General features: G+C 45.4%; 1 protein-coding gene across 3 annotated transcripts; it reads right to left on the bottom strand.

Moving 5' to 3' along the window:
* Positions 1–194: 194 nt before the first annotated feature.
* On the bottom strand, positions 195–25409 carry ZNFX1 (zinc finger NFX1-type containing 1). Of its 3 annotated transcripts, none has more exons than XM_004746223.3 (14): positions 25269–25409; positions 23114–23237; positions 18484–20292; positions 16809–16940; positions 14961–15109; positions 14158–14307; positions 13005–13119; positions 10796–11046; positions 8957–9096; positions 7781–7935; positions 7285–7430; positions 5926–6036; positions 5449–5544; positions 195–3697 (listed from the first exon to the last, which is right to left on the bottom strand). In XM_004746223.3, exons 2-14 carry the CDS (start codon positions 23181–23183, stop codon positions 1256–1258), a joined length of 5766 nt encoding a protein of 1921 aa, XP_004746280.1. In that variant the 5' UTR covers positions 23184–23237; positions 25269–25409; the 3' UTR covers positions 195–1255. The 3 variants fall into 3 exon arrangements, with proteins under 3 accessions (XP_004746280.1, XP_044938041.1, XP_044938040.1); XM_045082106.1 differs by lacking the exon at positions 25269–25409 and adding an exon at positions 21950–22006 and having other exon boundaries at positions 23114–23224; XM_045082105.1 differs by lacking the exon at positions 5926–6036.

Below are 25409 nucleotides of genomic sequence, written 5' to 3'. Positions count from 1 at the left end.
GAAGAAAACTTCAAGTTAAATCTTTTTATACAAAAAACTCTTTTTACCTTGAGTAAAAAGGACTCACCTAAATAAATAAAAACCCCATACCACAGAAACAGGACTGGCCTCCTTGTAGGCAGAGTCTCCATTCCCATCCTGTCTCAAGCCGGCCGAGCTGCTTCTAACAGCTGACAACAAATGCGGACCACTGATTTTCTCAATCATCGTTTTTATTAATTGGCTTTATAGGCTAAAGTGCATAGTAAAGACAAAAAAGGATATGCATACATAGGAAAAGGACATTTTTCTCACCAATATTAGAAAGACCTGAGATGCCTAAGTGTCTGTTCTAGGAACAATGGACTGAGGGAAAATGTATGCAGGCAGCAGGCCTGGGGGCTGGCTTCTGGCATGGGTCTGGGGCCTGCAGAAGCTGCTGGCATGCTAACCCTGCCCAGGCAAAAGCTGTAATAGTGTTAGGACAAAGGGTCGCACTTTGGATAGCTGCTGCTGGTACCAAATAGAAGTTTCATTCCATTCAGGACCCTGGGGAACCAGCACTGCTACGGAATGTCTCCTGCAGACCAAGAAACCTCCACCATCCCAAAGTGCCAGTCACAAGAGAGGGTAAAGGGGAATCACTCCTTTAAGTTAGCCTGGGCCCACTGCATAAGCCCCAGCGCCTTTCCCACTCTCCGTGACTATGTAACTGGGTCAGGGTTAGTCACTGAAGTCTTTGTCTTATCACATGCCTCCGTCTCCGGGAGTGAGGGTGCCCGAGGAGGAGGGTGGGAAGGATTTTTGTGCTCCTTGAAAGGATAAGCAGTTCATAAACAACTCCTCTGGACCTCTGTTTATTAGGATTAAAGTTAGTCTACAAGTTAGGGCCTGGCAATTAGAATTGAGTCTGCTTCACTGAGTCCGTACTTTGCCCCCGGAGCACTGCAGAAAAAACATCTGACTGAGTCAGGACCCAGAGATACCGGCAGGCAGCGCAAGGTGGAAGCCCCAAACGTGCTCCAGGGAGGCCTTCCACTAACTTGCAGGAGAAAAAGAGAAGAAATCTGTTAACTTCGCTCTCAGTTCTGGAGGTAAAGTGCTTATTCTAGCGCAGGGGAAATCTAGAAACAAAGGTGGGCAACCCCTAAAAGTGGATCCTTAAATAGGTGCTAAGACTAAAGGACAATAATAAAAAACAAACTTCGGTTCCTTCATAAGGGAGCCGATCCCAGCCCGGAGGTGGCTAGGCACAAGGCAGCAGTGCGCCATCTTCCTACATCATCCTCTGGATCTCCTCAAAGTTCATCAGGTTGTTGGCCGTGTCCGACCAGGCTGCATGCTGGGCTCCGTCCATCTCAGAAGCAAGCTGATTGCTCCTTTCCAGGGTATGATTTATGCCCCCAATCACCTCCTTACAGTCAGGACACGTGCCCCTCTGCATGGCTCCCCCACAATCGCTAATCACGTAGATGTGGCCATTGGGGCACTTGAACCAGTGGCCACGAGGAAAACCCATAGCACTGACTATCTGCACTCGTTCTTCCTCTGAGATGCCCAGGCCAGAGCAAGGAAGGATGTTTTTCAGAGCTTCCATCTTTTTCTGCACAAACTGTTCATCCTCTTGGGTGAACTTACATGTTTTCTCAAGGATCTTCCGGACACTGTAGACCTCTTCCGCTGTGCTACCTTTCATCTTCCCCTCTGCTATCTTGCAGCGGGACAGGAGGTTGACCAGGTATGTGAGCCTCTGGATTTCACTTTGGAGGTCATCCAGTTCCTGCCTGGTAAAGCTCAAACGCTTCTTGGCTAGCCACTTATGGACCTGTTCGAGTCGAATCCCCACTCTGTCCTGCTCTGAGACCTTTACCTTTTTCAGAGAATCCCACAGGCCAGCCAAGTGGTCATAGAAGCTGATGTAATTCTCGACAAGGCCCAGGTCCTTCACGGACAGATTTTTCTGGTCCAGCTTCTCCTTCAACATCACAAAATCTTCAGGAAGCAGCTGATGGAGGAGGCTCTTGCTTTCCAGTAGGGCCTTAAGTCGTTCCTGGCTGGTTGCAATTTCCCCTGCTGAGCCCTGAATCTTTTCCTTGACAATTTCAATCTCTTCCAGCCGCTGTTTGATGCTGGTTCCGTACCGCAGGTTTTTACGGATGGGCACCTGGCAGATAGGGCACACCTTCAGCCTGATGGCAACTTCGTCATCCTTCTGCTCATTCATATAGCGGTCCAAGGCTTGCACCTCAAAGATGTGGCTGCAGTCTTCTAGCTGCACAAAGCGGGCATCAGGCTCATCCTCAAAGCCAAAGAAGATCTGGGTGACTTCTTCCTGGTGGCACACCCGGCACTTCTTGGGGCATGGCTCCCCGCACAAACCAATGCAGGGGTGGCCACAAGCCAGCAGCTTAGTACAAGGCACGTAGCACGGGGGTCGGTTGCAGGGTTCAGAGCAGAGTTTGGTGCACTGGTAGTGCTGGCAGCGCCAGACACAGGGTTCCACGCAGGGGCTGCACAGTTCCCCACACTTCTTCTTGCACTGGCTGTGGACACAGCGGTTCTGGCAGGTCCGCTGGCAGGGTGGGCACTCGCCGATGCATGGCTCCTGGCACTTGTGTGAGCAGATGAGCAGGCGCTGGCAGGGCTGCTGACAGCGCTCGTGAAAGCGCCCTTCGAAGCAGCTGTGGCAGGAGCCGGGACAAGGGTGCCCGCAGTCCAGGACGGTGCTGCACTTGGTGGTGCATTTGACCGGCAGGTCATACATGAGGTCCTGCACGTTACCACATTTCACCTGCTGGCTGTGCCCACACTTGAGTTTCACGGTGACCATTTCCGAACATAACCGCACACAGTCTTCACCACAGGGGTGGCTGCACCTGTGCCCACATTTCAGAACCTTGGGGCAAGGCTCTTGGCAGCAAAAATCTGACTCAGGCATGGAACAAGGAACCATCTGTTCATGGCCGCACCGAAGAATGATTTTACGCACCTTCACCTGACAAGGCTGACACTCCTGGAAGCAAACCAGAGGGCACCGGTGCCCGTCCTGGCAGATGACCTTCTGGCATGGCTTCATACACTGGAACTCCTTGTGTGAGGAATCATAGGGGTGGCAGGCACGGGTGCAGACGTGTCCACAGCCCAGCCGGAACTCACAGGGTAGGCTGCAGCCTCCTTCAGGCACCTTTTGGAAATCAGAAGCTTTGGATACCAAGGTGTGGGTGTCGGGATGGTTCTGGCAGCACAGTCGAAGCGTGCGGCCGATCTGATTGTTCTCTCGAAGAGTGTGGATGATCTTGCTCCACAAGGGGACCTTGGCCAGCATCTGCATGTTTCCGATGCAGTACATCCCCTTCTTGGCACGGGACAAGGCCACGCAGATGCGGTTGGATATCTGGAGAAAACCCACCTTGCCTTCTTCGTTGCTCCGCACTAATGAGAGGAGGATGATGTCATTCTCTTCTCCTTGGTATTTGTCAACCACATGGACCTTGACCCCAGCAAATGTCTTGGCTGGCATGAGTTTGCGCAGGCAGAAGAGCTGCCCGGTATAGGTGGTGAGGATGGTGATCTGGGAGGGCAGGTACTCCTGGCACAGGAAGTACTTGCACAGTTCTACCACAAAGCGAGCCTCATGCTGGTTCTGGTGGCTTTTGCCTTCTTGGATTTCCTGTTCAGGAAAGTTGTGTTCCACGAAGAAAAGGTTGGAAGAGACCCCCTAGAAAGTACAATACGTGATATGTTAGGAGGCTCACTTGTGCAGTTTCCTCTATCTTCACATGTACTGGCCACTGACCCTATTCCAGGGAGAGACCGTGCAAGGCTTTCTGTATACTTTGTACCGCAACCTTTAATTTTGGAGTCAGTCAGCATATGCTTTTGGGACCATGTTAAGTAGGGAAATAGATAAAGAACTTGCCTATTTTAGTTTTCAATACATTTGTTTGATATAAATATTTTTTTTTTTTTAAAGATTTTATTTATTTATTTGACAGAGAGAGCTCACAAGTAGGCAGAGAGGCAGGCAGAGAGAGAGAGAGGAGGGAGCAGACTCTCTGCTGAGCAGAGACCCCGACGTGGGACTCGATCCCAGGACCCTGAGATCATGACCTGAGCTGAAGGCAGCGGCTTAACCCACTGAGCCACCCAGGTGCCCGATATAAATATTTAAAACATCCATCCATAATCCAACTATTATAGTCCGGGAAACAGGCAGCAGCTATGATGATGAAGATGTTGAGAGAGGAGCTAACTTACATCACTCCACTGGGCTGACTGCTTTACACACATCTCCCTCAAAACAACAATGAGATGAGGCCGCACCCGTTATTCTCACTCTACAGAAGACCCTGACATTTGGAAATGGTATTACTTGCTGAAAAGTTACAAAGCTACTAAGTGGCAGAGCTGGGATTCAATATCCACGTCTGTCTCAACTTCTGTATTATTTCTCCCCTTAATAACAAGCTTTTAGAAAGGTGCCTCTAGGGGAACCTGGGAGGCTCAGTGGGTAGAGCCTCTGCCTTCGGCTCAGGTCATGATCTCAGGGTCCTGGGACCAAGCTCCGCATCAGGCTCTCTGCTTGGCAGGGAGCCTGCTTCCCCCTCTCTCTGCCTGCCTTTCTGCCTACTTGTGGTCTCTCTCTGTCAAATAAAATAAAATCAATTTAAAAAAATTTTTAATAATTTATTTTTTTAATAAAAATATTTTTTAATGATCTACTTATTTTTTATTTTTTTTAATTTTTTTTAAAGATTTTTATTTATTTATTTGACAGAGAGAGGTTACAAGTAGGCAGAGAGGCAAGCAGAGAGAGAGAGGAGGAAGCAGGCCCCCTGCTGAGCAGAGAGCCCGATGCAGGACTCGATCCCAGGACCCTGAGATCATGACCTGAGCCAAAGGCAGAGGCTTTAACCCACTGAGCCACCCAAGCGCCCCTAATAATTTATTTTTTTAAAGATTTTATTTATTTGACATATCTCAAGTAGGCAGAGAGGCAGGCAGAGAGAGAGGAGGAAGCAGGCTTCCTGCTGAGCAGAGAGCCCGATGCGGGACTTGATCCCAAGACCCTGGGATCACAACCTGAGCTGAAGGCAGAGGTTTTAACCCACTGAGCCACCCAGGCACCCTAAAAAATTTAGAACATTTTTTTAAAAAGGTGCCTCTAGGGGTACCTGGGTGGCTCAGTCAGTTAAGTGTCTGCCTTGGCTCAGGTCATAATCCCAGCTCCTGAGATCAAGTCCCGCATTAGGCTCTCTGCTCAGCAGAGAGCCTGGCTCTCCCTCTTCCTCTCCCCCTGCTCGTGCTCATGCTCTCACTCTCTCAAATAAAATCTTAAGAAGAAAAAGAAACAAAAACAAAACAAAAAGCTGACTCTAGTCCCTTCTGAAAACCCTTTTCCATTTTCAGGAAATACAGCCCTCCAGGTTGTTGACAGCATCACATAAACATCAGGTAGAGCAGACTCACCTTTATCTTCTCATATTTGAGAACAGAGGGATGATTTTCCAGATCTTGGTAAATGTAAGGGGTCAAAAGCCGGGCAATTTCAGGGCGCATGCGGTGCTGAAACAAGAAAGTATGTCATTAGAAACGCGGCCAGAGAACAGTTTTCCAAAGACTAGGCTGCTGGTGGAAAATCTGGAGGTAACGTGAAAAGAATAGAAAAAAAGAGAACGCAATCAGCTCCTTTGTCCAACACAACTCAACGCTGGGTGATCTCGTGGTATTTTGAAACAGAAAAGAAGTCTGACAGTCACCACATTACTAAACAAGTTTTACTTATTTATTTATTTACTTACTTATTTAATTTTTAAACCAGTTTTATTTTATTTATTTTTTAAACCAGTTTTATTTTTATGAGACCTTTCTTACTGACAGTTGGCAGGCTCCCAGGAGACTTCTCCTGGACATTTGGTAGATAATAATACAAGTCCAGCTTCTCACCTGGTAATTCAGACGGACAAAGGGAATGTTTACTTTCACCAGCCGTTCAAAGAGGGAAACCTCAAGGTTGAAATTCTTGGCTAGATCATACACATTGGCACTGGGGCGCAGCTGAGAAAAGAAACAAGTCTGAGAACTCTGTATTGACATATTTGATCCATCCATCTACCCACCGACCCACTCACCCATCAAAATGCTTTTTAAGGGGCAGATGGGTGGCTCAATTATTAAGTGTCTACCTTTGACTTAGGTCACGATCCCAGGGTCCTGGGATTGGGCCCCCAAGTCGGGCTCCCTGCTCAGTGGGCAGCCTGCTTCTACCTCTCACAAACCCCCTGCTTGTCTTCTCTCTCTGTCTGTCAAATAAATAAAATCTTAAAAAAAAAAAAAAAGTTTTTTAAGTGCCTTACATGTGCCAGGCACTGCTCTAAGTACTGACAAGCTACGGATAAAGAGCCACAAGGGCCAAAAAGGCAAGAAATAAGGGTGATGTGACAGAGTGCCCAGGGGTGGGAGTTCCTTTAAATAGGCCTCTCTGAAGAGTGACCTCTGAGTTGATGCCAGCATGGAGGAAGCTGTCTATCGTATGGAAAGCCAGCCATGAGAGGCAGTGGGAAGGAGGGCAGGAGTAGGAACACAGTGGGCAAATGAGATGGTGACAGGAGAAATCAGAGAAGCAGACTGAACCTGAGAATATTTGCTTCTGAAGGCCACTTTAAGAAACCTGCATTTTTTCTTTTTTCTTTTTTTTTAAAGATTTTATTTATTTATTTGACAGAGAGAGATTACAAGTAGGCAGAGAGGCAGGCAGAGAGAGAGAGAGGAGGAAGCAGGCTCCCTGCCGAGCAGAGAGCCCGATGTGGGACTCGATCCCAGGACCCTGAGATCATAACCTGAGCCGAAGGCAGCGGCTTAACCCACTGAGCCACCCAGGCACCCAGAAACCTGCTTTTTATATGAAGTCAATGGAAAAATCACTGGAGGGTCTTAAGGTATAGAGTGACATGATCTGATTAACTTTTTTTTTTTTTTTAATTCGCTGGCTCCTTTATAAAGAATGGATTAGAGGAAGACAAAAATGGAAGTAGGGGAATAAGGCGCATACTGTTTCAACAGTCCACTTAAAAGGTCATTGTAGATTATAAAAGTAGCAAAGGGAACAGATAAAATTAGTGACAGTACCTCTGAAATACACCCCAAATCTAAGAGCACTTGCTGTTAAACTGAATGGGGAAGGTGCGGGGAAGAATCCCACAAAGCTACAAAGCTCGAGGACTGGTGAAGTAGAGAGGCCAGTGTCTTCCATCTGAGCGCACCCCTCCGTCCTCTCTCTCTACCTTCTAGGGGCTCCTGCCCTACCTGCTGGTGGTCCCCAATCAGAATGAGGTGCTGGCAAGCTTTGCTCAGCGTAGCAATGGTGTGGGCCTCAAGGACTTCGGCAGCCTCTTCCACAATGACGATCCGAGGCTCCACCTTCTGCAGAATCTGACGGTATTTGGCAGCACCTGGAGTCGAGAGAGAGGAGGCTCCCTGAGCTCGGGCACTGGACCCTGTGACAACTGAGCCCTCGCATCTACCCAGGGCTGTGCTGACCAAGAATGAGAGAACAAGGGCTGCCGGATGGTCTCCAGAGCATCACACCCATGGGGGTCACTGTTGGGGTTCCAAATGCAGGAGCCAAGTGGGAACATTTCACCATCAGTTTCCTAAACACAGCTTGCTTTAGGAGCTTCTTGTGGCCTTTTCCCTCTAACCTGCTACAGAAGCTCCTCTTTACCTGTCCTAAGTAGTCCGACAGGAGCCTGGTGCTAGGAGTGAATGGCTGGGTCAGGTCAAATCCCCCACGCCTTCTCACCTGTGGTTGTCATTCCTACAACCTGGGCATCTTTCAGGATGTGCAGGTCTTCCTGGAGCCTCAGCTCCGCCATCCTCTCTGCTGACGTGCGGTACTGGCGCTCATAGTTGAGGATCTTTCGGCGGGTGTCGGCCTGGTACATCTGTAGCCACAGCCTGGAGAATGTGAAGAAGCAGAGAGAGGAAGATGTGTGCTCTTTGAGAAGGTGGAGGAACCCCCTTCAGTGTGTATGAAGTGGAACCTAGACCGTTGAGGAGCTTCTAGACCACAGAGAGAGAGAGGAAGGAGAGACCCAGGTTTACAGAGTCCAACATGCCTGATAGAAAGATGTGCAGAGACATGTACATAGGTGACCAGGAGCTAAGGAGGGGAGCAGGATAAAGAACAGACGTTAACTACTGAGAAGAGAGTAAGGGACCTCAAAAAGCTTCCAAGAATTTCTCGCAAATTCTGCCTGCCCCATCCGTGAGTCCCTTCCCCTAATTCTTCAGTCTTGGTTTACAAGTACAACAGATTGTGTCACTAACTCACTAACTACTCTGCTGTACAATGTTCTAACGGCTTTTCAATACACTTCGAAAAGTGGCTTCTGATAATCCAGGCTCCTCATCTTTGCCCCATGAGGCCCTGTGGTCAGGCCCCTGCCCACCTCCCTGACCTCAGTTTCCATTTCTCTGAGCCACAGCCATGCTGGCTGCCTTCTTTCCATTTCTCAAATGGCCATATTCCTTCCCAGGTCAATGCCTTATGCATATGGTCCCCATGACTTCATCTGCTCCCCATTCCCTGCTGGCCTTGCTAATGTCTACTAATCCCTCAGATCTTGCCTCCAATGTCACTTTCCTAGACACCTCAGACCAGCTCAGACCCCATGTTAATATTCTTAGTATTCCTTGCTCCTTTCTTTCTTATGTTCATGACCCCTTGTAACTATTTGTGCAACTAATTTGTCTCCCTGGACAACTTTAAGCTCCATAAGGGTAGAGCTGAGTGTACGTTTTATCCCACGGCCGTGACCCTAGCACTCAGCTCAGTGGGGCATGCAATCAATCATCAGTTAACACTGTTGAAAGTCGTGGTGAAGCAATGGGGGGTTATGTTCCAGAACAGCAAAAGAACTCTTTGGGGAAATTACATGAGCTAGTTGGGGGAGGGTGTGGGGAGTGGGCATAATACCTATAGAGCTGCCATCGAGAATTCAGGTCCAGCTGCCAAACATCCTGGATCTCATTAGCCTCAGCCTCAGTCATGGTGTTCAGTTTGCGAAGTTCAACCTTCACTTTCTTCTTCATTTTCTTTTTCTGGCTGCGCTGGGTCTATGGACATCAATACCAGCCAGGGTTACCATCTGAGCAGAGGTGGGCCCAATTCTAAGACCAAGGTGGGGGCCAGAGCACATTAAAAAGGAGGTGCCCCCCTCAGAAGAACTTTGAATGTCTCACACTCTCCCAACTCCAGTGAAGAGTGGCTAAACGAGGGCTCTGGAGATAGTCTGCCTGGGTGCAAAGCCCCATCTACCTCTTACTACGTTGTGGGCCTCTGTGTACCTCAGCATCCCCTTCTATAAAATGAGAATAATAATGGTACATCTTCGCAGGGCTGCTAAACTGACTAAAGGAATAAATACACGGAAAGCACTTTGGAATGCTCCTGACAATAGGTACCACTGACTGTCTGTTGACCACATTCTATTTCTCATTCCTCAAACACTCGTCCTGAAAGTAGCAGACATGAATCTTTCTTGTCAAATGCCGTACAGGGCCTGCTAAGATGGTCTTTTTTTTTTAAAGATTTTATTTATTTATTTGACAGAGAGAAATCACAAGTAGATGGAGAGGCAGGCAGAGAGAGAGAGAGGGAAGCAGGCTTCCTGCTGAGCAGAGAGCCCGATGCGGGACTCGATCCCAGGACCCTGAGATCATGACCTGAGCCGAAGGCAGCAGCTTAACCCACTGAGCCACCCAGGCGCCCCCTGCTAAGATGGTCTTAACGCCATCAAAGTACCGTCAACAAGTAGGTGAAAGGCACCATTTAGTAGAAAGTGCTCTCCCTGGCTCTGTACTAAGACTGAGGCCATGAGTCTTTAGAAGGATTGGCATGAAAGATGGCGGTCACAGTGTTCCGTATCTCCCCCCACTTCAAAACCAAACAAATCAACTCCTCCTAAGGCCATGTGGCAGAGAGATGCCCAATCCATAATTCCATGTACTGGGATCAGACTTCATCCAGCATGTACAGTGATGCTGACCTGAACTAGAAGATCAGGTTCAAAGCTAGCAGACCAGTGAAAATTATATCCAAAGTTGCCTTTGAAGGTCCCTTAAATCATCAGTGGAGGTCAGAAAATGTCATTTTGAGTATCCAGTTCTCTACTGTCATAGCAAAGCATGGTAAATTCTGAGGACGAATTGGGTCCTACCAAAGGAAGTACCAGAGGAAAAGTCTAGGTGTTCACACACAATTCTGGCTTAAAGAGAAACATCAAATTCCAGGGTGACTGAAAGATGAGATTCCATCCAGCCTACACAGCTTGCTTCCTTCTGCTTTACTTGAATTCTCTGAAGTCTTAATATGTTGTTCACAGGCTCATCTGTACTCGAGAAGATAATATCCACAAAAGCACCAAGCACTGAGATCCTAAGTGTCTGATCTGACTCACACATGAATTATTTCCCCCAAAGTTCAAGAGAAGCATTGGCTTCCTGTTTTTCTAAGTTGGAATTTCTTGACAAGGAACCTCTGAAACACCAGAATTTTTATACTCTTGGGAACTGGACCCCCCACCTTATACTATGGTTAGGCTGTAAAAGGGGGAAATTAAGTTAACTGTGAGGACAAAGTGAATACACTGCTGTAACAGAAGTAGGTGAAAATGAGAGGCTGCAGTTCTAACCAGAACAGACATTCTCAGGCCTGTTTCAGAGGAGTTTAAGCCCCGCCCACCTGGCAGGAGTAACTGAACTCCCATTTCCCATTCTGTTAGGGATTCCAGAGGACACGAGCAGGTGAGTTTACCTCCCACTCTCCGGCAGCTTGCTCCTGCCCAGCTGTTGTTCCGGGGCCATAGTTGTCTAGCCTCATGGCCAGAAGTACTTTAGCCAACTCATGGACTGCCCCACTCTCTTCCTTCTTCCGCCGCCGGGGCCTCACCACCTCTTCCTCCTCGATCACCCGGTCTGCTTGAATTAGGTCAGCCTCCTCTGCAATCTCTATCAATGAACCCTCCTCTTCCCCTTCTTCTTCTTCCTCTTCCCCTTCTGCCTGGGCTAGGAGGAAAGCAGGCAGGACAGTGGTGAAACACTTGAAGCCAAAAAATAGCAGAAGGCAATAAGAAGAGCTCAGATGCATGAAGACATTCTCAAGGGGGTTAAGTGGTTACCTCTAGCTGGCGAAACTGGGAGAAATCAGGGAGGGAGACTTAGGTACTTTTTCATGGTATTTTTCAATACCATATAAATGTATCCCCCCCACTCTTTTTTAAGATTTTATTTACTTAAGAGTGAGAGAGAGGGAGAAGGAGCAGGGGAAGGGACAGAAGGAGAGGGAGAAGCAGATTCCCTATTGAGCAAGAAGCTGGACACGGGGCTTGATCCCAGGACTCTGGGATCATGATCTGAGCTGAAGGCAGAGGCTTAACTCACTAAGCCACCCAGGTACCCTGAAATGTATCCCTTTTTAACAAAGATTTTACTTATGTCAAATATACAAAAGAGGGGTATACAATGTAAATGGACAATTTAAAAGATAATAAAATTTGATAAAATGAACATCCAGGTACCTCATACCCAATTTAAGAAGAAAAATCAGCCATTTCTTGAAGACTCCTGTGGGCCTGTCTAACCTGATTTTTACTGCTCCTATCTTGCCCCCTACCTTTCTTTTAAAATAACTTTACCACATTTATAAGGTACACACACCTCTAAACAACATATCCTCTAGTTTTGGCTTTGTTTTCTCTTTTCTTTTTCTTTTTTTTTTTTCACTTTTTTGAGCTCTATACCAAAGGAATAATATCGTATATATTTTCCTACAGCTTGCTCTTTCCATTCAGCCTGTTTCTGAGAGAGACTCATACATTGCCATATACACTGTGACTCATTCCTTTTCACTGTTGTACAGTATTTTATGATCCGAATGGATAGTACTTCATCCATCCATTGTATAAATGTTGATGAACATCTGAGTTCCTTCTATTTGAGTTTTTCTATTATTATGAAGTGGTTTCGACAATTAATATCCCCATTCGCAGTGCTCGCTTCGGCAGCACATATACTAGTATCCCCATTAGCAGAGTTCCTACTGCTCTATATTCTTGTCAGTGTGGGGTTAGAGCAAACTTAAATTTTTGCTAATCTGGTGTATAAGAGCATCTTATTGTGGTTTTAGTTCCTTTTATTTCTAATGAGCACTCTTTGTTTACTGACCGTCAGAATTTTCTATTTTGTAAAAACAAAATCTTGCCATTTCCAACGATGTGGATGGAACTAGAGGGTATTATGCTAAACAAAATAAGTCAATCAGAGAAAGACAATTATCCTATAATTTCTCTGATATGAGGAATTTGAGAGGCAGGTTGGGGGGTCGTGGAAAAAAGGGAGGGAAAAAAATGAAACAAGATGGGTTCAGGAAGGAGATAAACCGTAAGAGACTCTCAGGAAACAAACTGAGGGTTGCTGGGGGGTAGGGGGGAGGGATAGGTGGCTGGATGATGGACATTGGGGATGGTATGTGCTAAGGTGAGTGCTGTGAACTGTGTAAGACTGATGATTCTCAGACCTGTACCCCTGAAGCAAATACATTATATGTTAATTTTAAAAAATATTAAAAAAAAAAAGTCCTATTTTGTGATGTGCAAGTAAAATATGTTTTATCTATTTTCCTATCAAGCTATTACTTGCCCCTCTCTGACTGATTATAGCTCTTTATACATCCTAGGTATTACTTTTGAGTTTTTTTTTTTTTTTTTTAAAGATTTTATTTATTTATTTGACAGAGAGAGATCACAGTAGGTAGAGAGGCAGGCAGAGAGAGGGGAAGGGAAGGAAGCAGGCCCCTGCTGAGCAGAGAGCCCGATGCGGGACTCGATCCCAGGACCCTGAGATCATGACCTGAGCCGAAGGCAGCGGCTTAACCCACTGAGCCACCCAGGCGCCCCTTACTTTTGAGTTTTAACTTTACCATATTGCATCTTGAGATGTGGTTCTAGGTAGATATGCACTCTTACCTGTATTTTCAGGTCCCGCTGGAGCAACATTTTGGGTGAAGGAACCGACACCCAGGCCCAGCCACTCCAGCATCATGGATTGCTTCCAGCCCCGGAAGCAAATCCACTCGCTATCCTAAGGAAGGAATAATTATCAGTCACGAGAATTCTATGACAGAGTAAAGGAAAGGTTTCTGTGAAGTAGCAAAAGTAGTTCCCTTAAAATTTAGAGGCTATAGCTCGGAAACCCTTGGACAACTGGATCATTAAACATGTCTTGCCTAAAATTTAAAAATAAAAATTTCCTCTCCAGATAAAATCAGGACCTATGGCAATGAGCCTGCATTTGAAAAAGGCAACAAATTGCTGGAAGTGGGCTGCCACCACTTCTTTTCCAGTCTGCCAAGCCCTCTCTTCCCAGTGTCTCAGATCTAGCCTGCTTTAGTCATTTATGGATCCTGACTGACCCCTTCAGGCTTCTGGGTTTGTAACCCTAGAAGTCACCAACTCTTTTGATAAGAGAGTTACCATTTCACTGGGTTCCTGACCAGCCAATTTACAGAAATCACGTCAGTTAGTTCTTAGAATATCCCTTGAATGCAGGTGTTATTATTACCCATTTAACTGCTGAGAGAGCTGAGGGTCACACTGACCAAGGCACACAGTCAATTTGTATGACTTAGGTCTGCTGACTTCAAGGTTCTCTAGATGTGCTATGTTGCCTTGTTATGATTTTGTTTTACTTACCAATCACTTAGAGCACACTAATTATGTTAAGTGGTTTACAAATATTAACTTGCTTATCCAAATAACGTTCCCGTAAGAATTACATTAATCTCTAAGAAACCGCCATTTTTGCAAGTCAAATTTACAAATATTAGCAATTTCGTATGGCTCAACTTAATGTTATCATCATCCACACTCTATAAAAGAGGAAACAGGCACAGAAAAATTAAGTAACCTGCCTAGAGCAAAACAAGAATTCATACCCAACAAACCGGTTCTCAAGTCTTGCTCCTGACTACTATACTCAGTCACCTCTCCTCAGGAAAAAGTACTTCTCACATTATGGCACCATCAGATCATCAAAAGCTCTGGATGGCTGCTTCTGCTGGAGACTTGCTCCAAGTCCTGAGGCAAGAGAGATGCTTAGAACCCACAGGATGACCCCTACCTGTGCTGGTCCATTCATCAGGCTTTTCCAATGCTGGGGAGAGATGTATTTCTCCAGGTGCTGTTCCCGTAATACACCGCGCATGGTGCACTCCAGGGTCTGGGCCCCTTCGTGCAGCTCTTGCTCTGACTCTTTCATTTGTGTCACAATCTGCCAAGAACAGGGAGAAAGAAATGAGGAAGGAGTACCATCATCTCCTGAACTCAGTTCCTATAGTGAGAGAAAACAAAGCTAAGACAAGGACAGCAAGAAGAGAGAATAAATAAATAGACCAGTCAACAAAACAACTCCCAACAACATTATTGTTGTCTCAAAACCAAAGGATTACAATCTAAAATGTCTAAAAGACTCTTAACAATCAGTAAGAAAAGGAAATAACTAATACAACAGAAAAACAGGCCAAGGATACTGTTGTAGACACTTCTTTTTCTTGGTAATAGGAACTGAGAGGTTTTTTAAAATTTTTTGGGGGGGGAACTGAGAGTTTTGTTGGGCTACACTGCTGTCCAGCTAGAAGATGGGCTGTAAGCAAGGGCAGCTGGTGGTTCAGGAAAGTGACCTTAAAAGGTCCTGGCAGGGGCTGTTGCGGGGGTTGGGGGGGGTTTCTGTCCTTTTCCCCCCTTGACTATGAGGGCAAAGGTGACACCACAGGCCCAGCAGGGCGGACTGTTGGAAGGAACCTTTGCCCTTCACCACTCTGCGGAGTGCCTGCCTATCATCTCTGGACTGCGTACCCGGGCAGACACTGCTCTCAAGCACATTTCCACCTTGAACTATTTCAGATAGCCCAAGCCAGAACTCACACTCATGTAGGCCCTCCGGAGGTGCATGGGGAGGCTACGGCGGAATTCCCGCTTATTCCTCAGCTCCCTCAGCGTGAACTGCTTCAGGATTTCACTGTTGCTCCTTCCACCTACCCGTACGATGCTGGTCTTCTGACACTTGTAGATGCCTGTGGGGCAAGGCAGAACACAGCAGAGGTGAGACAAGCTATGCTGGATTCTCTCAGGAGAGACCTCTGTGTGTTTGGGATGTTGTCGCAGCTGCTCCCTTAGGGAACAAACTGGAGCCTACAGGACTCTACCCCAGAGATGAAATGACCTGCAGAGCAGTAGGTGGTGCTTAAGAACACAGGGTTTAGAATCAGACAACTGGGGACCCAAAGTTTGATTTCACCACCGTGGCTATATAAACTAGGGCAAGTTTCTTGAGCTCCAGTCCTTCATCTGTGACTTGAAGACAAGAAATACTTTCCTTACAGGGTATGGTCTGGACAAATGAGAGCGCAGCTATATAGCTCCCGCACAGGTCCTGGCACAAGGTAAGCACTTAGCAAATATTCTCTATTATTCACTCTACAGGCTGTCGCTGATCGGTCACCATGTGCCAGGCATGTGCTAGGTTCTCAAGATACAGCAGGTAAAAACACAGACTCAGTTCTTAATTTGTTCTCATGTCTCACAGTCTGGCAGAGAAGATTACACATTACACAGTTTATCATAATAGCAGTAAGTACAGTAAAGACTATAAGTATCTAACAGAGTACCTTACCTAGTTCAGGTGGGGCAGTGATCTAATTCTTGAGGATCTAATATTTAAACAGATCCCAAGAATAAAGAAGATTTACTCTAGGTTAAAGGAAGATATAGGTTGGAAAATATTATAAGCAAAATGAAAAACATGTACTTATTCATTAATGCAATTAGTATTTTTTTGAGTACCGAGTATGTGCCAGAATCTGTGAATATATCAAGAAACGGGAACAATCTCGGTGTTTAAAGCCCAGGGTAAAAACATATACAATAAATTGTTACATACATAGTAAGTTTCTGAAGAAAAAAATACAAAAGGAGACTTAACCTTGTCTGGGGGCCACTGGGAAAGTCTACCTAGAGAGATATTTAAGGTGACACCTGAAGAATGAGTTGGAGCCAACCAAGCTAGATGAGGTCACTATGGCGAGAGAGGAAAAGAGAAGAAGTGAGGGGGGAGCAGCCTGGTCCAAGGGAGAAGCGGGAGGAATTGAAGACGATCGGTGCTGCCAGACTTAGGGAGAACAAGGGAAGAGGTAGGAGATAATGTTCAGAGTTAGTCTACAGCAGACCACACACAGCACTGCAGGTCATGGAAAGACTAACGACTTATTTCAAAGACAATAAAAAGCTACTCGGGGGGCACCTGGGTGGCTCAGTGGGTTAAGCCACTGCCTTCGGCTCAGGTCATGATCTCAGGGTCCTGGGATCGAGTCCCGCATTGGGCTCTCTGCTCAGCAGGGAGCCTGCTTCCTCCTCTCTCTCTCTGCCTGCTTCTCTGCCTACTTGTGATGTCTCTCTGTCAAATAAATTAAAAAAAAAAAAAAATCTTAAAAAAAAAAAAAACTACTTGGGGCGCCTGGGTGGCTCAGCGGTTAAGCCGCTGCCTTTGGCTCAGGTCATGATCTCGGGGTCCTGGGATCGAGTCCCACATCGGGCTCTCTGCTCGGCAGGGAGCCTGCTTCCTCCTCTCTCTCTCTCTCTCTGCCTGCCTCTCTGCCTACTTGTGATTTCTGTCAAATAAATAAATAAAATCTTTAAAAAAAAAAAAAAGCTACTGAAGTTGCCAACAGTTCAATTATAAATATCTTGATAGAGAACAATTTTGCCTAGACTTACCTTCCAGAAACTGGTCCAAAGCATGATTAGTATAACACACAACTAAGATGGGGAATTTCTGGACACTAATTTGCCAGACAGGCTCATTGGTTAGAAGCGCCTGAACAATTTTTAGGCCCACGTAGGTTTTGCCTAAAAAAACAAGGAAAAAGGAGAGTTAAAAAAAAAATTAAAAGACTTCCTAGAAGGAACAGTTATTTACAGCAAATCATTATTTTAAAAAATTTGAAGTCCTACAGTGAGATGGTTTAAGATCCAAGGAGCACAAATGGGTGTATTACAAAAGGCTCCCACACTCTTCTGCCCCCAGCCACCCCTTGGAAGCAGCCAATATTATCAGTTTCTCGTGTCACTTTCTAGAATTAGTCATTCTATGGAAATGCAAACAAATAAGAATATAGTCTTTCTCTAGCCTTCCCTTTTTTTTTTTTTTTTTAAATGTTAACAGTTGCAGACTATTTTCACAACTTCACATCTGGCTTTTTTCACTTAATATACCTTGGAGACGGTTCTCTATCAGCACATAAAAAGAATCCCCCTCCCCTCTCTCTTTTTTCACAGCTCTAAGATATTTTTTCACAACTGTAAGGTATTTTTTTAGCCAGTACCCTCATGCAACAAATTATTTAGAAATGCTTTCTATATATCACAATAGACTTGCCTTTGTGATAGGAGGAGAAAACTCACAGAAATCAACATTGAAGTTAGAGTTATGGACTCATTAGTAAATGGCCAATATAATTAGGTCTATAAACAGATAAATTCTTATTCTCTGTCAGGCTGAGAAGGTAGCTACTATCTTCAAAAAACTCAGAGTAAGTGAGGATGCAATATAAGATAACCAAAGACTTCAGTAGAGCAGGATAAATAACAATTTCTTCCTTCCGTTTTTCCTTCAAATAGTTAAGTACTGACTACCTAATATGCATCAGGCACTGGGATAGGTGCAAGAAATAAATAGTGAGCAAAAATCACCACAGTTCTTGGGATGCCTGGGTGGCTCAGTCAGTTAAGTGTCTGCTTTTGTAAGGCTCAGGTCATGATCCCAGTGTTCTGGGACTGAGGCCTACATCAGGCTCCCTGCTCAGTGGGGAGCCTGCTTCTCCCTCTCCCCCTGCTATTCTCCCGGCTTGTGCTCTCTTTCTCTGTCAAATAAATAAATAAAATCTTAAAAAAAAAAAAAAGTAACATAAACTCAGGGGCACCTTGATGGCTCAGTAAATTGGGCATCTGACTCGGTTCTGGCTTGAGTTCTGATCTCAGGGTTGTGGGACTGAGCCCTGAGTTGGGCTCTGTGCTTGGGGTGGAGTCTGCTTGTCCCTCTCCCTCTGCTTCTCCCTCTCCCTCTGCTTCTCCCACTGCTTGTTCTCTCTCTCTAAAATAAATACGCTTTATTAAAAATTAAAAAATATCAAATAAAAATTAATATAGCCTTTGATGAAGCAAAGGTCATGCATCTTCCTAAGTCTGACCCCATGGTGTCTTCTCTAACCTTGTGATATTGATTACTATGCATACTAATGGATGCCCACTGGAAGGTCGCCATGAACTTCATAGGTAAGTCTAATGTCCATTTTAGGAGAATGTCTCTAATCAAGATACTCTAGAAACCTACAATCAAGCTTTTCTTGCCTATCTCATAGGGCAGATGTCATATGCTCTGAAAAACTCCTACCTGTTCCAGGAGGTCCTTGAATGATAGCCAGTTCCCTCGTGAGAGCAAATTGCAAGGCTTCCATTTGGGAGTCATCCAGCTTCAAGGCTTCTTTTGAGGGCCACTGACTGAGGTCTAAGACGTTCACTCGGTGATGTCTCAAGCCCTCAGCGTTCCTCAGAGATTCTTCAGTGGCCGAGGGGTTCTTTATTAGGGGAGTGAAATCATATCTGCCCCCCATTAGCAAGTACCGTGGCTCCTTCACATAAGAGTCACACTCCACAATGTTCCTCTGGAAGGGAACGTCTTCCTCCTGGACCTCCTGGAGTCCTTCCAGGACATGCCTATAGGCCTCAAAGTACGCAGTTGTCTCCACCATGAGGAAAGAGTCCGAGGGCTGGACCTCTGCTAGCAACTGTTGGCTCTGCTCATTGAAGGACAGCTGGACAATTCCTCGGCAGAGATCTTCCTGCTCCCGGTTAGACACAGTGGCAAAAAGAAATGTTTCAAAGTTGTCCTTGGACATGCACACCAAAGATCCATAGAGCAATCGCTTGGAATTCTGCCAGCGGACAAACTTGAGCGGTTTTGTGTCAAACTGCACCTTATAGACAATGCCTGACGATGAGCACACGGGGGTGATAATCCTGGTATCAAAGTAGATTCGGATGTCATCAAACTTTCTCTTCCTCAGGCCTTGGTCTTCAAAGCTTTGGAGAAGTTCCAAAATGCCTTCTCGTAGGGGTCTAACAAAATCTTCTCTTAAGAGTCGGAAGTGGGTATCCAGATAGATAGCAGTACTGTCGTACTTTCCAGTAATGATGTTGGGACGCAGGAATGGCCTCTCATCCAAGTGCACTTCATTGTAAGTAGGGTAAATGGGCATGGTCCTGTAGCTCTCAACATGGTCTTCTGCCTCAGGCTGCACCAACGTGTAGGTGTCCACTCGTAAAGTGCCCTCTCGCCTCTTTTCCTGCAGATGTTCAATGATGGTCTGCACCTTTTCCAGGTTCTTCTCTGTCTCCTCTTCTATGTCAACCCCAGAGGCTCTCAAAGCATTCAGAGAAGCTGGCAGGAGGGAAATGAGCATGGACGTTTCCTGCACAGAGCTGGCAGGGAAGACACTTACAAGATCCTGGAGGAGGGAGATGATGTTGCTTATGTGTTCTGGATACTGGTTTCGAATATCAGGGATGGGTTCCGTGATCATCCCTACCACATAATTTGGCAGGCAGACTTTGAGGAATTTGGAGTTCTTCAATATGCCCAGGACATGGAGAACGCTCTGGCGGTCCATTTTAGAACTGCAAGCCTTCCGAAGAACCTGGCAGATGAGCTCAAGGAAATTGGATTTCATAACAGAATGAGACAGGAGCTCTTTCAGCCCTACACTTGTGGCAAGAGTGATGACCACTTCAGAAGGGTCTTTCTGCAGAAGATTTTCTAGGAACTTGTAGCCGAGCTTCTTCACCTGCTGTGGCTGTTCTGAAGGCTTTTGGTGGGGGGTCCGCCACTGTTGGAAGTTTTCGTCAGACCATGGTGGTCTGTGATTCCTTCCCTCCTGGTTGCCATTTCTCCGCCTAGCATCATTTTCCTGACCACGTCTTTGGCCTCGAGGTTCATCACTGGTGTGCCCCTCATGGTTTCTCCTTCCCTGGTGTGGGTTCCTGCCCATAGCCCCAAACCTTTCTTCTCTTTGCCGTACAGGAACAGCATGGTTGGTGGCCCTAGGCTGCCTTCCCAGCTGGTTGGCTCCTCCTCTGAGAGCATTGGCTGGTGGGTTATTAGCCTGATTTCTAGCTCTTGGTGGTAATTCTCCATCCACAGGCCCTAAAGACAATGAGAATATTGGGTAAGCACAAAAATGAAGGTGCAAGGAAATCTAATAGGACAATAATGGAAGACTCTCATTTTCGAAAATAACTAAGGAACTTAGATTTTCTTTGCAGAGAAAGTTTCCTATGAAGTCATGTAATAAGTGTAAAATAGCTTACTATGGTTGCTATATATATCATGAAAACATTGTTTTTTAAAAAGGTGCAAAAGGGAAAAAGAATAAACATTGGTTGGGGCACCTGGCTGGCTTAGTTGGAAAAGCATACAACTCTTGATCTTGGGGTCCTGAGTTCAAGCCTCATGCTGGACGTAGAGATTATTTAAATAAATAAAACTTACAAACATGTAGCCTAATACATGCTAAAGAACAAATACTTGCAGTATCTCATCTAGTCCTCACAAGCTATGATTATTTTAGAGGGTCAAAAAGATTAGCTCATTGCTTCTAGTTTTTTGCAATACCAAATGACTGCCAAAGCCTGCGTTCCAAAGCCAAACAGATCTGGTCCAAATCTTGTCCTCGATACTTCCTCACTATATAACCTTGGCCAAGTGGCATAATTTTTCTAAGCCTAAGTATCTATGTGGGTATAAAGATTAAATATTTATAAGATGCTTAGTAGAGTACCTAACACACAAAAAGTTCTCATTAATGTTATTACTAGCATTTATGGGAATGCTATATTTTCTATTGGGAATACCCTCCTAACTTCTAGAGTCACTGGTTATACCACTGAACAATTATGTCACAGGCGACAGAGGCATCAAATGGGATAAAAGGACAAGAGAAATGCTTCTTGAAATTTGTCCAGCATCAGACAGCAAAGTGGATGATGGGGCTTCCTTTAGCAAAATGTTTTGAGTTATGTTGGAAAGGAAACTGAAAAACGAAACTGAACTTCTGTTTTAGGAAACTCAAAAATGAAACTTAAGTTTTTCCTCCCTTTTGAAGCACAAGTTCATCCACATAGCATTATCTACTACGAATCCCAGACAAGAAGTTGTTGGGGGAGGGAGGAGATACACCCAATCCACACATGAAAGTTAACCACACCCTGTGGATGAAGCTGAACTTGTTTTCCTTAATCTGCCACTTATTTCTTAAGTAACTTGGCCAACGTACCCAAGCCCAGGTTTTTTTCGCTTCCCTTTCCTATAAAATTGATGGAGCTGACCCAACTTAAGAGAATTACTTGGAAATTTTAATTTTTATTTATTTTTTAGAAAATATTTTATTTATTCAGTTGACAGAAAGAGACATCTAGAGAGGGAGTGGGAAAGGGAGAACCAAGCTTCCTGCTGATCAGGGAGCCCGATGTGGGGCTCGTTTCCCAGGACCTTGAGGTCATGACCTGAGCTAGAGGCAGACGCTTAACGACTGAGCCACCCAGGCGCCCCATACTTGGGAGATTTTAAAAACAAAATAAGATTGTATACAATGATATGAAGATAAAAATGTTATGAATGCACATCACAGTCAAGATGATCATACCATCTCATATGACATCAGATGCTAAATCCATTTTTGTACACTTTTTGTTTTGCACTTTCTAGAGAAAAGTTTATTGTGACAACACAAAGGAACATTTGATAAAATATAAATACTATATTACTGAAACCTAAATTCTGTAAGTGTTACTTTCTTACTTACTTTTCAAAGTCAAATATCAGAAGAAAGTCCTCCTTCTAATATTTTGATCTGAAAGACCTGATGTTTTAAAGAATGAAAATTGTGCTGTTTCTCATTTGTTCAACATTCATGCAGCTAATAAAATAAAATTCAACAGTTCTTTCTCATTTGTTTCACACCTAAACTCAGGTGACATACTGCAAATTTAGGGAAAAGCAAGAATCCATTTGGTTTTGTTTTAGAAAGTTCTAAGGGAACAATCATCATAGCAGTAGTGATGCTTTCAGAACTAACTGCTTTGGTGACTAAGGTTCTAGACACATGCTATCACATACATATCCACTAACACGTATGGATGTTAAGAATCTTACATGTGGCTGGTCTGATTAAAATGTGTAAAGCAACATGTAGCACCTGGGTGGCTCAGTGGCTTAAGCCTCTGCTTTCGGCTCAGGTCATGATCTCAGGGTCCTGGGATTAAGCCCCGAATCGAATCGGGCTCTCTGCTCAGCAAGGAGCCTGCTTCCCTCTCTTTCTCTGCCTGCTGCTCTGCCTACTTGTGATCTCTCTGCCAAATAAACAAACTCTTAAAAAAAAAAAATGTGTAAAACAACATATGTAACTTTGAAGACTTGATACCAAAAATAGGGTAAAAATCTCTTTATACTGATACCACCTTAAGATGATACTATTTAAGTATTTGGGGGAATAGGTAAAAATCTGAAATTAATAAAGTTCTATGATAATAAAATACATGTATTCAATTATTACAATAAAATGACGTTATTTGGATATACTCATTTAAATAGGTATTAAATTTTATTAAATTAGTGTTAAATTTCAAAAACGTATTTCATCTGTTTCTTTTTGCTTTTTTTAATGATGCTACTAGAAAATTAAAAATTACATTTTTGGCTTGATTATGTTTCTTTTCTATTGGGTGGCATTGCTCTAAATCAGCAATATTTCCAATTCAGACACCTTACACTACCTTTGTTAAAGTGAACTGTACCCATTCATCAGCTCTCTTAGAGAAAGGAGAAGGCTATTTATTTTTTTGAATCATTCATGCTATGGCTAAGGAATAAGCCATTCTTTACTGGAGAGATGCTGTCAGTCTCAGGTGCGCCTACTCATTCATACAGAACTCAATTTCCTTCCCATTAGGTAGAAAATCTTGCTCACCTCTGTGATTAGTATAGGGATTCCTGGGATTCCTTGGCCTGGCCTCCAAGCAAGGTCTTCTGTCCTCCATGCCTGAATTACATGAATTCCTTCACGTTCCCGTTACTTTCAGTTATCTGGAAATCTGCACAGATTGAGAGAGATCAGAGCCCTTGAAATACAGTATCTGGCAGAACAAAACCCAAATAGCATCAAGCCAGTCCTTCTGCCTCTACATCTTAATGATCTATTAACTAAGAGTTAAAAACGGATTTAATCATGGGTGTGAGTGTTCAACTCTGTGAATGCCCAAATATGATATAAAATGTTAAATTCACAATTTACATGATTTCAAATTCCCCTTTCCCTTTATCTCTGCACTTCACTGGGGGCAGGAGTTCACCAATTCCCATTTAAAACTACTGTTTGGATTATGCCTTTAGCCAAGTACTTAACCAGTTGCTAGGTTTCATTTTCCTCTCCCATAAAGCAGACAAATACTGTTTCCAGGACAGAAAGTAGTATGTTTTTGTTAATCCGAAAACCATGTATTCACCACCCCACCCAGCATTTATATTACACAGTACTTTGTAGCTTACCGCATTCTATAGTTTGTAAATAATTAGTGAGCCGTTATCCCTTATCCTATTCTTTGGAATGCAGCCAAACTGATTAAGCCCTCTATTCTACTGAATCAAGAGAAGGAAATCACATGTTTCAATAACCAGAGGCTTAGCCTCTACAGGACGCTGTTTCCCCCAGACCAGCGAGAAATCTTTAGTTCTTTCCCTCTCCTCTCTCTTCTACATTAAAGGTTTTTGACAGTGATCCTCTAAGAGGACGAGGAAGCCCCTTTAAGGGAACTTCTCAGTGCAACTCACACACATCACATGAGCTGGGGCTAGGGAAAGAGTGGGTGACTCAGAGTCCTCAGCAAAGGGATTTTTGAGACTGTCCCTCTCACTGAGTTTTAAAATATTCATAGTTGGAAACTCTGAATAGATTTGGCAATATATGAGGAATAGCTTTTATCCCCATCAGAAAAGGAGTCCGTTTCCTTCCTGCTGGGAATATTGTGGGTGAATCTCTTGCCCCATCACATCAAACCTAGCTAGCTCTCAAGCGCAGATTCAGTATTTCGGTTCTTCTCCCGCACCACCCCCCCACCGCCGCCCTTAATTAAAAAAAAAAAAATTCTGAGAAGAAAATGCCTTCTTTCTCTTGCTGAAAAACACTGAAACAGAAACTCAGAAATTTTCTGGGGTAAAAGAAAGGGGAAAAAAAAAAACAAAAAAGAAAGCAAAGGGAGGAGCAAAGAGAACAGGAAATGCCATGAAATAAAGCAGACTAAAGTGGGTTTCTTTGGGAGTCAAAGCCTAAAAGGGCAGGAAGAAGAAAATCAGTGATGGTCAAGCGGGTAGACGGGTCAAATCAGAGCAGAATGGTAATTGCCAAGGGGGGGGGTGTGTGTGGAAGAGACTGCGATGACAGGCCAGGGGTCCGTATGGGGGGGGGGTGTTTCTGCAGGGTCCCAAGAAGGTACTAGAAAGAAGGATGGAGGAATCACGGGCACTCAGGAGCCCAGGGGGTCCTGATGGACGTATTAGGGGGTCGAGAAGGAGTCAGGGTCGTGCGGTGGCACGAAAAAGGTGCGATGGCAAGGCTGGGCCGGGAATGGCAGAGGAGAGAGGGGGGCCTCCAGAAGAAGAGGGTCGGGCTGAGCTCAGCTAGTGGGGGTCCTGAAAGTAGGGATGGGGAACGCAGGTGCTGAGGGTTAAAGCTGGGGGTGAAGGAGGCGATGGCAGGTAAAGACCGAGGAAGATGAAGGGGGCGGCTGGGGCAGAAAAGTGAGGGCAGAGATGGGGGTAGAGGACAGAACTAACTGAGGGGTCGGAGGCAGAGGTGGCGATGGGGGGGGGGGGTCCGCCAAGAGGATAACGCGGCTGTGAGGGAGGCACCCGGGACTCTGGGGTGGATGATGGGGAGACTGGGCACCGAGGGGGTGGCGGGGTACTGAGGAGGCGGCGGGGATGCTGAGGCGGGTATGGGGCGCGGGGGACTGAAGAGGGCGCCGGGGAGAAGCGGCGGCAGAGGCAGTGGTGGGCCGCGCAGGCGCCGGGGGTCGCGGCTGGCAGAAGCAGGTGCGGGGCCGGGGCGCGGGTCGGGGGTCACTCACTGGGCTCCGGCACGTCTTCTCGCAGCCGCCTCCGCCGCTGCGAATGAGGCTCGGGTTCGGGCCCAGGAAGGTCCGCGGCCCCACCCGGCGCAGCGCACTTTCGGTTTCCTTTCCCCGCAGACACTGGGCGGGGCGAGGGGC

This window comes from Mustela putorius, unplaced genomic scaffold, assembly GCF_011764305.1.
Source record: "Mustela putorius furo isolate JIRA1106 unplaced genomic scaffold, ASM1176430v1.1 tig00000592_pilon_pilon_pilon, whole genome shotgun sequence".
Taxonomy (NCBI): Eukaryota; Metazoa; Chordata; class Mammalia; order Carnivora; family Mustelidae; genus Mustela; species Mustela putorius.
This window is presented reverse-complemented; position numbering and strand designations above follow the sequence as displayed.

What these genes read in the sequence shown, in the direction of transcription:
- ZNFX1 (XM_004746223.3), bottom strand. Translation starts at nt 23,183, where the DNA reads ATGGAGGACAGAAGACCTTGCTTGGAGGCCAGGCCAAGGAATCCCAGG. An exon ending in TTTGGACCAGTTTCTGGAAG is followed by an intron (nt 15,110 to 16,808) that starts GTAAGTCTAGGC and finishes CTTGCCCCACAG; the next exon opens with GCATCTACAAGTGTCAGAAG. An exon ending in AGCGGGACCTGAAAATACAG is followed by an intron (nt 11,047 to 13,004) that starts GTAAGAGTGCAT and finishes CTTTCCTCCTAG; the next exon opens with CCCAGGCAGAAGGGGAAGAG.